This window comes from Trichoplusia ni, chromosome 1, assembly GCF_003590095.1.
Source record: "Trichoplusia ni isolate ovarian cell line Hi5 chromosome 1, tn1, whole genome shotgun sequence".
Taxonomy (NCBI): Eukaryota; Metazoa; Arthropoda; class Insecta; order Lepidoptera; family Noctuidae; genus Trichoplusia; species Trichoplusia ni.
Window position 1 is genome coordinate 23,162,461 of NC_039478.1, and position 12,986 is coordinate 23,175,446.

At 33.6% G+C, this 12,986-nt stretch overlaps 1 protein-coding gene across 2 annotated transcripts; it reads left to right on the forward strand.

The window, feature by feature from the left end:
- The first annotated feature begins 9,465 nt into the window (after window positions 1-9,465).
- LOC113499895 lies at window positions 9,466-11,855 on the forward strand. Of its 2 annotated transcripts, XM_026880497.1 has the most exons (3): window positions 9,466-10,733; window positions 10,845-11,115; window positions 11,443-11,855. In XM_026880497.1, exons 1-3 carry the CDS (start codon window positions 10,719-10,721, stop codon window positions 11,619-11,621), a joined length of 465 nt encoding a protein of 154 aa, XP_026736298.1. In that variant the 5' UTR covers window positions 9,466-10,718; the 3' UTR covers window positions 11,622-11,855. The 2 variants fall into 2 exon arrangements, with proteins under 2 accessions (XP_026736298.1, XP_026736288.1); XM_026880487.1 differs by having other exon boundaries at window positions 9,466-11,115.
- The last annotated feature ends 1,131 nt before the right edge of the window (window positions 11,856-12,986 follow it).

Below are 12,986 nucleotides of genomic sequence, written 5' to 3' on the forward strand. Positions count from 1 at the left end.
CTTCATCCTGATAAAAAACGAGCATTCTAATTGAACCTTTTAGTGAAGTTAAAAAAACAAAAATATAGCACCACCTCCTATATCATACAAACGACTTACAGTTACTAAATAATTCATGATGATGGATTAGGAATTTGGGAAGATAAAGAAAGAAAGATACATTCTAAGAGAAACTGCAGCAAAATGTTATTTTATGTTGAAATATCGGTTTAAATGTATGTATGTATCAAATCATTATTAAACCACCATTATTTTTATTGAGCAACTACATTTATTTGTTAAACTTATTTAGAATACGAGGAGCCTTGCGCAAGTAAAACAGAGTGCTACACTGGTTTATATTAAAATTATCGTAGTGCTGTCGTGTTTGGTATCAAAATAAAGGTCTAGATCTGACACAGTCAAATGTAACTAAATCCTTTAGTTATAACAACAAGGAGGTATTTACTTGCATAAACATGACGTGCAGTCGGCGCCGCGGCGTCGAGTAATATCGATCGTACTCACGTGCGGTACTTTTGGAGGAGACTGCGCGCAACGAGTAATTTTTTCATAACTAATTCTCGAACAATGTATTTATATTCAAATTTTTCAAATCAAGGCCTTTATTTTGATACCAAACATGAACAGTACATCTCAACCTATAATTCGTTTCAAAGTATTTTATTTGCAACCAGCTTCAGAAATATTCATGAGACCGATTTTTTTAAACGACCTCTTAGAATAATAGCAATATGGAAAAGTAAACTAAACTAGGAGGAACTATGAAAGTATCTCCTTAAATAATGTTATATCAAGGCACTGACTTTAATTAGTGCGAGCACTTGTGCTCGGCGACTTGTGAAAAGTTACTCCAGGGCCCCAGCACTGCTATTTACAGTTGCTGATGCATGAAATAAAATTACACTTTTCGTATTATCTTAAGCATTTTCCCTACACAATAATTGGGATTTCAGTACGGTACGGTATACTCAAGGTAAAAACAATTAACTTCCAATTATTGTATTGGCAAAATCCTTAAGAGAATAGGAGCAATTTCAAATTTAATCCAATTGCCATTCATTCATCGGCATTGTAAAATAGCAGAATCGGGGCCCAGAACAGATAATTCGTGATATTGTTTCCGTAGTTTGTTAGAAAGTTTGATTATACACACAGTTATTGTTGTACTTGGCATCGACTCTAATATTAATTCCTTTTAAATTCCGTCACTAAAGGATAAAAGTAGGTAAGTTAATATTTTCGTGTTCCTTCACACATTTTTATGAAGTAGATTTATCAAATCATTATTTGACAATCGTACCTTTTATGAAGCAGATAATTTTTTTCTGTTTTATTTATTTAAAATACAAAGATCGCTTTGCAAGTTAGACAGAGCGCTACACTGGTACAAATTAAAATTGTCGGAATGTTGTCGTGTTTGGTATCAAAATAAAGCTCTTGATCTGAAACAGTCAAATGTTACTGAATTCGTTAGTTACATTTGCAAAGAGGAGGACTTACTTCTATGTGCGTACTACGTGCAGTCGGCGCCGCGGTGTCGAGTAATATCGATCGTACTCACGTGCGGTACTTTTCGAGGAAACTGCGCGGAACGAGTAATTTTATCGTAACAAATTCTCGGACAATGTATTCATATTCAAATTATTCAAATTGAGACGTTCATTTTGATACCAAACATGACTAGTATGTATATATGTTTGTCTTTTCAAAGTATTTTATTTATTTAATTCCGCATCTTTTATACTGGCACAAATTAAAACTGTCGCAGTATTGTCGTGTTTGGTATCAAAATAAAGATCTTGACCTGAAAAAATCAAATGTTACTAAAGTCGTTATTTATAGCAACAAGGAGGACTATTTACTTGTATTAAAATGACGTGCAGTCGGCGCCGCGACGTCGACTTATATCGATCGTACTCACGTGCAGTCCTTTTGGTATAAACTGCGCGCATCGAGTACATTGTCCTTAATAAATTCTCACACAATGTTAATAATTTCAGATTATTCAAATAAAGACGTTCATTTTGATACCAAACATGACTGGTATATCTCAACTTATATTTCGGTTCAACGTATTTTATGAATTCGTCAGATAGCTTGGTGCATTGCTTTGATATCTGAATCGGTTACTGCAATTATGTTTAAGCTACCTAAAGAAAAATAACTGTATTTTGGGACAAAATGTTTTCAATTACAATCAATATTATATTATACTTCATAGCAAATATTTATTTCAATAAAACGATATCTTTAATAAATTACTTTACGAAATCAAAATCAAAAGTTTTTATTTCAAACTTTGTATCATTTGGATAGTTCTAAAATGTTTTAGGAGAAAATAATCTATTCAAATAAACGTATTTTCTTTCCTTAAGCTATTTAGTTAAGGGTGTATTCTGTAAGGTCTAGCCGCGGCGGCGGGTGGCGGCCTGTGGGGTGGATCGATACTCGCGAGACCGTGCCGCGCGGATTATCTTATGATCGAATGTATATTTAGATAAAAACTAGCTGACCCAGCAAACGTTGTTTTGCCTAATTCATTATTTCTAGTTGTATGTTTTTTTAATGCCACGTCATAAAATACGGGAATTTCATATATTAGATAACCAAACGAAAACGAACTCAAAAAGTCAAAAGCCTGCCCTTATTAATCGTGAAACAGTATTTCACTTCATTTAATATTCTAAGTAAAATCCTTCAGTGGACACGAATAACGTCTCGCAAATTACACAGAGCGCTACATTAGCACGTGTTAAAGGGAAAGCATTTGGTATCCAAATAAAGTCTTGTTGGGTGAATTTCCCGGACCCAAAAATTGCGTGGCATCGATGAAATCGGTACTAAAAAGCATTGTTATAATGTTCTAACATTTTTTTTTAGGTAGATGACATAAAAATCTATCTGTAGCACTAAATATTTTATTAATATAATTAATAGGTTTTCCAAAAAAAAAAGTTAAACCACATAATCTTTCATCGCCGTGTTTGTCCACGACTCACCTTGATGTATTAAAGTCATCATTGATCAAAAATGTATAGTTATTTATATTAAAACTTAGTTTTATTTGGTTCGTGAATAGTTAGAGTATTGACTCGGAATACATTTATTCAAATATTTACACAATACAACGTATGGTTAATAAAAAACCATTTGTCCCAGAACTACCTTTCATCGCCATGTCCTAAACATATTTGAGAATATTGCATATTCTAACGTTTTGCGTCGCTCCCGTTTTGCGTTAAACGTTGCATATAAGTAACGTCGAAAGGCTAGACAAGGAACGACGTGTGTACGTGCCTGCGTTTTCGAGCTATAATTAAAAGTATTCAATTTTTTTGGTACTGGACATTTTTTCTTTCATCGCCGTGGATAGGTCTAACTTCTATTTCAATAAGTTTTTAATCTCGATTGAGCATTCAATACAATGCCATTTATATTTAGCTTATTTGTAAAGTGTTCATTACTGTGAATTATTACCAGTTTTTTAGTAAATTGAATTATACCCCTTGATTTTCATCGCCGTGCTCTCATTTCCGTGGTTTCTGTGGACAAAATTTGCTATGGCAATGAAAAAAAATACACGGGAATGAAAAAAATATCATCGCCGTGCCTTGTAAAACAGTTTCCTTTCATTGCCGTGGCCACGTGTTTCATTTCCGTGACTTATGTTTGTTTCGCCACTAGACAGGAATGTATCTATTTATAGTTATATTATAAAAATAATATCATGTGTGACTGGATTTTTACACATTATATTCTATTATTATTGCGTATAAATTAATAGTATTTATTTTTGTTTCAATGATTAACTTTATCATTTAAATATTCTTGTACACTATAATAACATTTCATTGCCATGGACGCCTGTTTCATTGCCGTGCATGCATGTTTCATCGCCGTGGCACGGAATTTTCAATCTTGTATATCTCGTTAGTTTTTTAAGCTATCTGCTAGATATTAAGCAAAACTGCATATCTGATCGAAAACTTGAGAAAACACTATTTTTTATTGTTCTAAAGTTGAAGAATAAAAAATCCACGGAAATGAAGATTTTTTTGGACCTGTTGAAATTCACCCTGTTATTTGAGCCGTTTGGGGTTGAAACTTTTGGGCCGTGGGGGCCGAGTGCCAAAACGCTTTTTAAAGACCTAGCAAAGCGTCTCGTTGACACTTCTCGTGACCCAAAGGCTGGCTTTTACCTCGCTCAGAGGATTAGCATTACCATTCAACGTGGCAATGCTGCCAGCCTTTTGGGCACACTGCCAGCCGGCAGCGATGCCGATGAATTTTTTGATGCTTTGATTTAATTAATTTTTGTTTTTTTACTTGTAAATATTTAACAATGTTATTGGATAGTCAAATCTCATTAAAAACAAAAATGTGAAATGACAGCCAAGTTCAATACTATAACGTATGCCTTTCTTGACTTCAACGACAAAAGAAGTGAGGTCTAAATGTGTGCCTAGTTCAATGGCCAGTCCTTAAATGCATTAACAAATAAAGATTATATATTAAAGCCTAAGTTCTAACGTAGTTAGTTCTAGTCATCTCTGAATGTCATTATATTTCAGGATGTTCAGTTAATTTTGGATGTGATCATGAATGTCCAGCCTTTCTGGTACGTATGGGAGGGCATTCGTTAAGTTAATAGTATCAGTTTACCAGCTTTTATGATAGGTGACAGAGTCAAATTTATTTGTCACCAAAAAAATTAGTTTCGTTCAGTACTTTCAGTGCTGCAAGTCCGACTCACTCGTAATTTTCAACTCTTCGGTTTTTCTCGTTTTCAATGAATGATTTCTTTCGCCGTCTCAGTAAACTATTCGGTCAATAATAGTAATAAGTACATATCATAGTTATGGTATTGAAATCCTTTTGTTTGTATTGACAAAATGAAGTAATTGAGTACAGCGCCCTCTGTGAAAACGACACGATATTAATAGGCTGAGGGAACGACGGGACCTCAACGAGTTAATATGGGAGTTATCCTGCCTAGGTTGCAGTAATTTATCCACAGAGGGCGCTATGCACAAAAAGTGGCTTTAAAAATAAATTAATCAGAGCGTTTCAAAAATATTTGTGGATTGGGTGGCTTATAGATGTTTCGGTTAGTCATTTCATTAAGTGTTGTAGCGCTTGAATACGGCTTTACACTAACTCCAAATATCATAACTTCCCGTAGCTTCTAATGTGTCTTGAAAACAAAAATGCTTACTTTGATAAGGGTCTATAGTTAGATGCAAATATACCACGTTTTGTTTGTAACAGCGATATAATTTAATTTTGTAAAATAAAAGTGGTTATCGTAACTAAAATACAATACATAATATATGTACCCGGTGTCCCGGAATTTTAAGTAGGTTTTAAAGTAACCTACAAACCCGTAGCACATCAATTTCTTCTATTGTCAATAGTTTTAGCAGCGTACGCAGAAATAGGTCTTCTTTTACACCTTGTGTTACAATATCGTAATTTTCTTTTAGAGCCCTATTATTTTATGAAAATAATTTACAGCCCATATTCGTCGGGGATAATGTAGCTTCTTAACAGTGAAAGAGTTTTGGAATCGGTCCAGTAGTTTCGAAGCCAACTCTTGTCAAATAAACAAACAATCCAATCTTGCCTCTTTATGATATTAGTGTAGACAACTTGCAGCACAACTATGTATTTAAATAACACATCAAAATTTAAGAAGTAGAACGAATTTGTTCTTATTCATAATTTAAAATTGAAAAGGTAATAAAGATTGCGTATGCCGCTTCTCTAGGCCACTCCTACTTTGTTTATCAACAAGTTGCAGCGCGACGAAGCCAGCTGTATTACGGCACTCGATACCAGGAGCCCATGACGCAAGAGGAGCACGACTTACACGACAGAACACCTTCACTCTAAATAAAGTTTCACAGAAAATTAAACCCTGCTAAGATATAATTTGAGCCTAAATTCCAATAGTAATTATTTGCTCACATTAGCTCATATTTGTTTTGAGTATTTTCCCCCTTTTTGTGGAAAAAGGGCGCTTGGCAACGATTTATGTAAAATTATATAGATGGAAACTAACTATTAGTAACAATTTTTTCTACATAAAGCAATGATGCATTCTGAGTAGGTTTGTGTTGATTTTATCTCATCAAAATCATAAATGTGAAATGAGAGACAAGTTCAGTACTATATGCCTTAGTTGTTGACTTCAAAGACAAAAGAAGTGAGATCTAAATGTGTGCCAAGTTCAATGGACAGTCCTGAAATTCATTTATAATAACATAAAATATTATTTTTTCCTTTAACCTAATATTATGTTTAGTTCTGACTTAGCTAGTTCTCATATAATAATTATCATGTTCGATAGATAGTTTCTACCAGCAAGAAAAATTTAAGTAACAGTAAAAAGTAACAGGTACAGAACTTGAGAATTCGTATTTCGTAAGTTTGTATCTTTTAGGGTTGAGTCATGATAAGCCATGCTCAAGATAAGCCATGCTCATGATAACCATTATTTTGTTAATACGTTTTGGAAGATTTGTTTTGTTACTCGTAAAAAGGTATTTATTCTCATGTTTTAACAAAACTCCGTATTAAATAGTTATTGTTCGTGCGCGATAACAGCAGCCCTGACGTTGTCTAGAAAAATAATCTTTAGTTTATATCAGCATTGCACCCAGTACTGGTCGCTAGTAATCTATAAAATGAATATTTAATTTATGATATGGGCATTTTGAAACGCAATTAATGAGCTTATAAGCAATACACTTCTTTCTTCACACGACACGGCGGGTGACGGCCTGTGGGGCGGATCGATAATCGCGAGACCGTGCCTCGCGGACATTTAGATGCAAAAAGAAATATTTATTTCTTTAGCTATTACGCAGAGCATTTGATAAGCACATGTAAAATGAAATCGTTTGGTCGTAGAAAATATCAAACAAGCCCGTAAGTCAGTGATTACCCGGGAATCAATAATAATAAAACTAAGACCAGAAACAAGCAATCAATTGCATACTTTGATTATCTTAACAGAAACATAAATTTAAAATTTTCTTTTCAGTTATTTAAATATACCATCGGTATGAATGTTATTACAAGTACACAAAATTGCTACGAATAGCTACGAAGTGCTACGATCTGCTACGTAAACAATTTCCAAATTCGGGAATATTTCAAATGAGACCCCCGCGTTATTTATAAGCTGCTCGGCTGAGCAACAACGTTACGGTATGGCTACCGTTTGCACCTTTGCAGCTAGTTATTAGCAGCCAACCAGCCGACGGTTATTCGAGATCCTTTCATCGAACGATATGGTCGTAGAAGAGCTTTGTTTAACAATTGCACTTATTAAGTAAAACGCAAAACAAACATAAACCACTAGATCTATTGACTTTTTCTCGAAACCCTTATTTCTAATCTGTTTCAAAGATGTTCACACAATATTAGACCCTTTTTTAACTACGCGGGGATGTCAAGGCAATAGTTTGAAAACCTTTTGACAAATACGTAATTCAAGCAAAAACAGTGATACTCCTATGTGGGCTCTACTCTGCTGCTTACGTTGGCTATTCTGCTTGTATTGGCTGCCGCAACCAAGAATCTTTGGACTCACATAAAACGAAATAATACTTAACGGGCTGTTACAGCCAGGCGACGATCACCAGCGGTTATTAATCACAACTACTAACCTAACATTATTTTTGGTGTTCCATTTAGGAAAAAACAGAACTATGTTACCATGGCAACTCTTTGTTCATCGTTCTGCTTGAACGCCTGTTCTGTCATCGGGCCGAAATGAAAGAATCGTTATAGGCCTCTAAAAAACTGAAACTCAAGTACACTGTAATAAAACGATACAAGACTAAGATTTGATTCGCTTGATGTGGAAAGAAACCCCAGTGTATCTGTGCACTTGTGTGTTTATTAACTGTAAATCAATGCAATGACAAAGTATTTATTAGAGCAAGTAATTTTCAAAAACTTTAAAAATAATTAACGGATTTTGTTTATTTAAAAGCTATTATTTGGTCCCGTCATAATTTCATCAAGGTGGCTCAGAATTTTTTAATTGAATATTTTATGTTTTTGTTATTAAAACAAGATTATTATTGACTTTTAGTTTTATCAGTTAGAGGTTTTCGAAGCTCGACATTAAGCATGGCGGCTGACCGAGCCCCGCCCCTCTGCACACAGACGCGTACGTTTGTGTGGGTGGCACACAGAGAAAATTGTGGGAGCGAGTAGGAGTAGGAGAAAGGGGTGAGCTATGCCGAGCGTCATGACATCTCCTCTACGTCTGCAGCCCTGGTAGTTCAAGACAAAATTGTACCTGTTTCTTGACGATTTTTAAGACTTTTTACTGGGAAAACGAGAGGCAATAAAAATGGTCAGACTCCGTGACGCGGGGTTGCTACAAATCAGGAAAAATAAAACAAATTTGTAATGAAAATTAGTCAATGTATTCTGGCTTTTTAGGCCGATATTAAACTTATGTTTATTTTTATAATTTGCTACAAAAATATAATTTAATCTGTTCTGAAGTTAACAGCTATTTTACCCGTCACGTTTTCTTGAGTCAGGCTAATTCCAGTTTCAGTTATTTTATGCGGAACGTAAAAAACAAATCATTCTTATCGTGTGATTAGTAAAATCTCTTCAATTTTTTTTAGATATTGAGTGTTGTTATACAACTATGAAATTTTAAAATAGAATCAACGTTTTCATGCAGTAGAAATCGCCTAATTTCGAAAAAAAGAATAAAGATTATTTCCGGGGCACCAGAGTTCGTCCGAGTTTTGAACATTTAGATTATTTTGAGAATGAAAATAGTGGTTACAAGAGCTAGAGAAGGTAACTGCTGTAATTTTGCCTTGAAAAGCAAAAAAAGTCATAAATTTTAAACCTACTAATAATTTATATCAAGTAATTTATATTAAGTAATAAAGTTTAAGGATTTTAATCATAAATATAGTAAATTACAATGTACTTAAAATTTAAAATGATTATTTATGATTAAAATCCGACCATGACTGATACAGTACTGATGACTGATTAAAGTAAACGACAAAAAAAATACTTATCCATTTTAAAACTTATGAACTATATTGTCAATAATATCGTCAATATCACACAGAAATCCGTCTATCCGTACATAATTACTGGCAAATTTTCGCGTTTAAAATACAAATAGAATGTTTTTAGTTCAAAGTTGGCTTTCCAATGGAATCCACATAATACAATTTATTAAAAAGTTTCATAAGTATACTCTTAAAGTATAATTTTATTTATGTCTGAGACCGAGTTGTCTTAACCGCATTGCCCTTTTATGCTACGAAAACATATTTGTGCTACGAGATCATTTTGAAATCAGGACGACAATTTTGAATTAGAAGATAAATAGCTTTTAGCTTCAAGTAAAGTCCCAAAGAAAAATGTAATGGTTATGTATAAACAGAACGAGAACAGTGAAGAGAGTAAAAGCCTTATAATAAAATTCTCATTAAATCGCCAACGTCACTGAACGAATTGATATTTAGAAGTATTCTCCACATCCAAATATTATTACTCCAAACGCCGAATGGATTGCCGTAGATTTCGATAAAGCCATGAAAATATAAACTTTAAAGCTATTCTCAGAGAGTTTATCTTCAATAACCTATCCTGCAATACTCAACACAGTAATAAACCGGTGGGCCGACTTTACTAGTGTGAGTGCTGTCCCCCCGAATGGGGAACGACACACTCGCACAATATAAAGCCTGGTTCAGAGAACGTGGAATATTCGCGACTCACTAGCGATTATTTCATCTAATGTACTATGTAATATCTACTACTACTAGACTAATGGCCGATTCCAATAACGTATCCTCAGTAACCGATATCTTGTTATGAACGATAAATAGTAGACTTCTATCTATCCTTATTTTGCGTTCCACATGTGACGATAACGTCTATCGAGACATCGACATCTGTAGATAAGCTCAACTATCCAGCCCTCCCAAACGTTTTGTTACTACAAAAGCTACAAAAAAAGCAACGTCGAAACAAATATTATTTCATATAACTTTTCTATAAAACAATACAAATTGATCGAATTTAAGCATTGGATATATCTTTATGCTAAAATATTTTTTTCTTCATAGTTATGTTTCATTGTCATTATTTTATCAAACAAATATTTGGCGCATAAAACGGAAGTACGAAACGTAGTCAAGTGTCAATTTAACTATTCAAGTTTGAAGTTTCAAATTTTCAACCGTCAACGCTACCGCTCCTATTGTTGTGATATCAAGTTTTTTTTACATTATAATGAGCACTGTAAGTATTACCAGACATTATTATATACGTGCCTATACAAGTGACGGAGGCTTTTTAGTAAATTACCCACGAAATTATCTTGCAAACTAAATAAACCTCGGAACAATATTTTTTTGTCTTTCTTTACATATAATTAGGATCAACACTGTATTTAATATTTGTTTGGTTTTCAGACAAAAGGTCCTTTAGCTAAAGATGAGGTGGCCTTGCTAATTGACCTTATTGAAGCTAATAAGGTGATTACAAGCAAGGCTACAAACGCTGCCAATAATCAGCTTAAAGAAGCTGCCTGGACTAAAATTACAGGAGCATTCAATGCATCTGTATCAAGTTACCCGCGAAGAACAGAGCAACTTAAATTGAAATGGGAGAATTTAAAAAAAACTGCTCGTAAAAGATCTACCAAAATTAGGATGAACCAAATTAAGGTAGTCATTTCGTCCTTACTCTTGTGTATTTTTATATACATAGATGACATCTAGGTATATAAAAATGAATCAACACATTGTGTTAATAATATAATGTATCTACACTTGCAGACAGGTGGTGGCAAGCCAGAATACATTCCACCAGATGATGCACTGGACAGAGTGGCATCCATTTTAGGTGCAACATGTGAGGGTTACACTGTATCATTTGGAGGAGATGCTGAGGTGACGGTAGATTCCGAGGTGACGGTAGATTCCGAGGTTTTGAATGATGGTGGTGTCGAAAATGAGATTGAATCATCAGGGAATATCCAACAGCTGGTTGTGACAAGTCCGAAACCAAAGAAATTCTTTTTTAAATCTCCCAGTGGCAAGAATATTAGTATGTATCTACTGTCAGCAATTGTTCGCAATTGTATATGATAAAACACAAACATATTTAACTGCTAAGTACTCATAGATTAATATATCGACAAAATATAGTTATTAATAATTATTTAAAATAAGTGTTTGCATGCTATGTATAGGTCAAATGTTTGTTACTAATATTTTATATAAGACCTTAAATACCCAACTATTTTGGGTAATTCACATTTATATGGATGTGTAATCTAAACAGTTTTTAGTACATTTGGGATGGTCTGGAAAAACTAATTTACATTATTGCAATTAAACCAATTTTTTAAGTAATAATTATATTTATTTTCAGATAAAGAAAAACGTAGGCTACTGGATGATGACATAAGGACTCGAGCTGCACGAAATCAAGCTATTGCTGATTATTATATTACTAAAAAGAAGAAATTAGAATTAGAAATAGAACACATGGAATTAACAAATAAAAAGTTAAAATTAGACTTAGAGCAAAATAAAGAAGTATTAAAATAAAGTTTTGTTTTTCTTTATTGAATGAACTTACAATTACACTTCAATTCACAGTTATTCACTCAAATCAAATCTGGAACAAATAAAATATACCTAACATTAATCATGTATGTGTCATCATGCATGCAGTTATTGAAATGAAAGACATGGGATCACAAATAACTTACTCTCCAAAGTAATTGTTTATCAAGTCTTGTCGCTCATCAATATTATTGTCACTAGGTTCATGTAACACCATATTAACAAAGGATATATTTCTGAAAAAATAAATTACTAACAGCAGTTTTGTTTAAGCGAAATCTATACGTGAATTCGCTACTGTTTCATTCGTTCATATGGTTTACGCGGGTCTTGTTATTTTTATGGGATTCTTCTTCAAAATCATGTCCCAATCAGATAATTCCATTAACATGGATAAATCACTTTCACTAGACTCGGACATACTAGAAACACTGCACTTCTACGAATGTATTTGAAAGATAGTTTACGATATATTTGCATATCCCTGCAATTCGACGGATTGACAAATTTGGTTATCTCTTGTATTGACATCACTGACAGATAGCTATCAAAAGGATATTGGGACGCATAATGTTGCAATTTCATAGAAATATCTATCTGCGTTAAGAGATAGACCCTCCCAACGATAGATAGCGTATGGCGGTTAGTTGTCATACCCATCAGTATTATATTGGAACATCAAAACCGATGATAGATAGAATTTTCTATCTTTAGTAGGCCAAAACTGGTGATAGATAAGTTATTGGAATCGGCCGTAAGTTGATAACTGCTGTGAAGACTCTAAAATGAAAGACGGTGACATTGTATTTCTTACATATAATATTGTAGTTGAAAATGTTAGAGATTTTATTAAAGACTAGCTGTTGCCCGCGACTTCGTCCGCGCGGTTAGAAGATATAAGTTATGATTTATACCTGCCCTATTTTTCTCACATTTTCCATTGTATCTTCGCTCCTATTAGTCGCATCGTGATGATATATAGCCTATAACCTTCCTCGATGAATGGTCTATTCAACACAAAAAGAAGTTTTCGATTTGGACCAGTAGTTTCTGAGATTAGTGCGTTCAAACAAACAAACAAACAAACAAACAAACTCTTCAGCTTTATATATTAGTATAGAAGTATAGATGCAAAGATGAATAATTGTATTTAATTTACGAACTAATTGAAACACAAATCGGAAATAGTGATAAAGAAAAGTATTGAATCGCGAAATAATTTTATGGAAATGAAAAAATATTGCGCTTGAAGTTTTATTATTTTTTTCTAAAAAGAATGGAATGTATATAAGTTTGACCGTTTGTCTGAACACGCACGAGCTCTTGTTTGATATACAAGGTTTACAC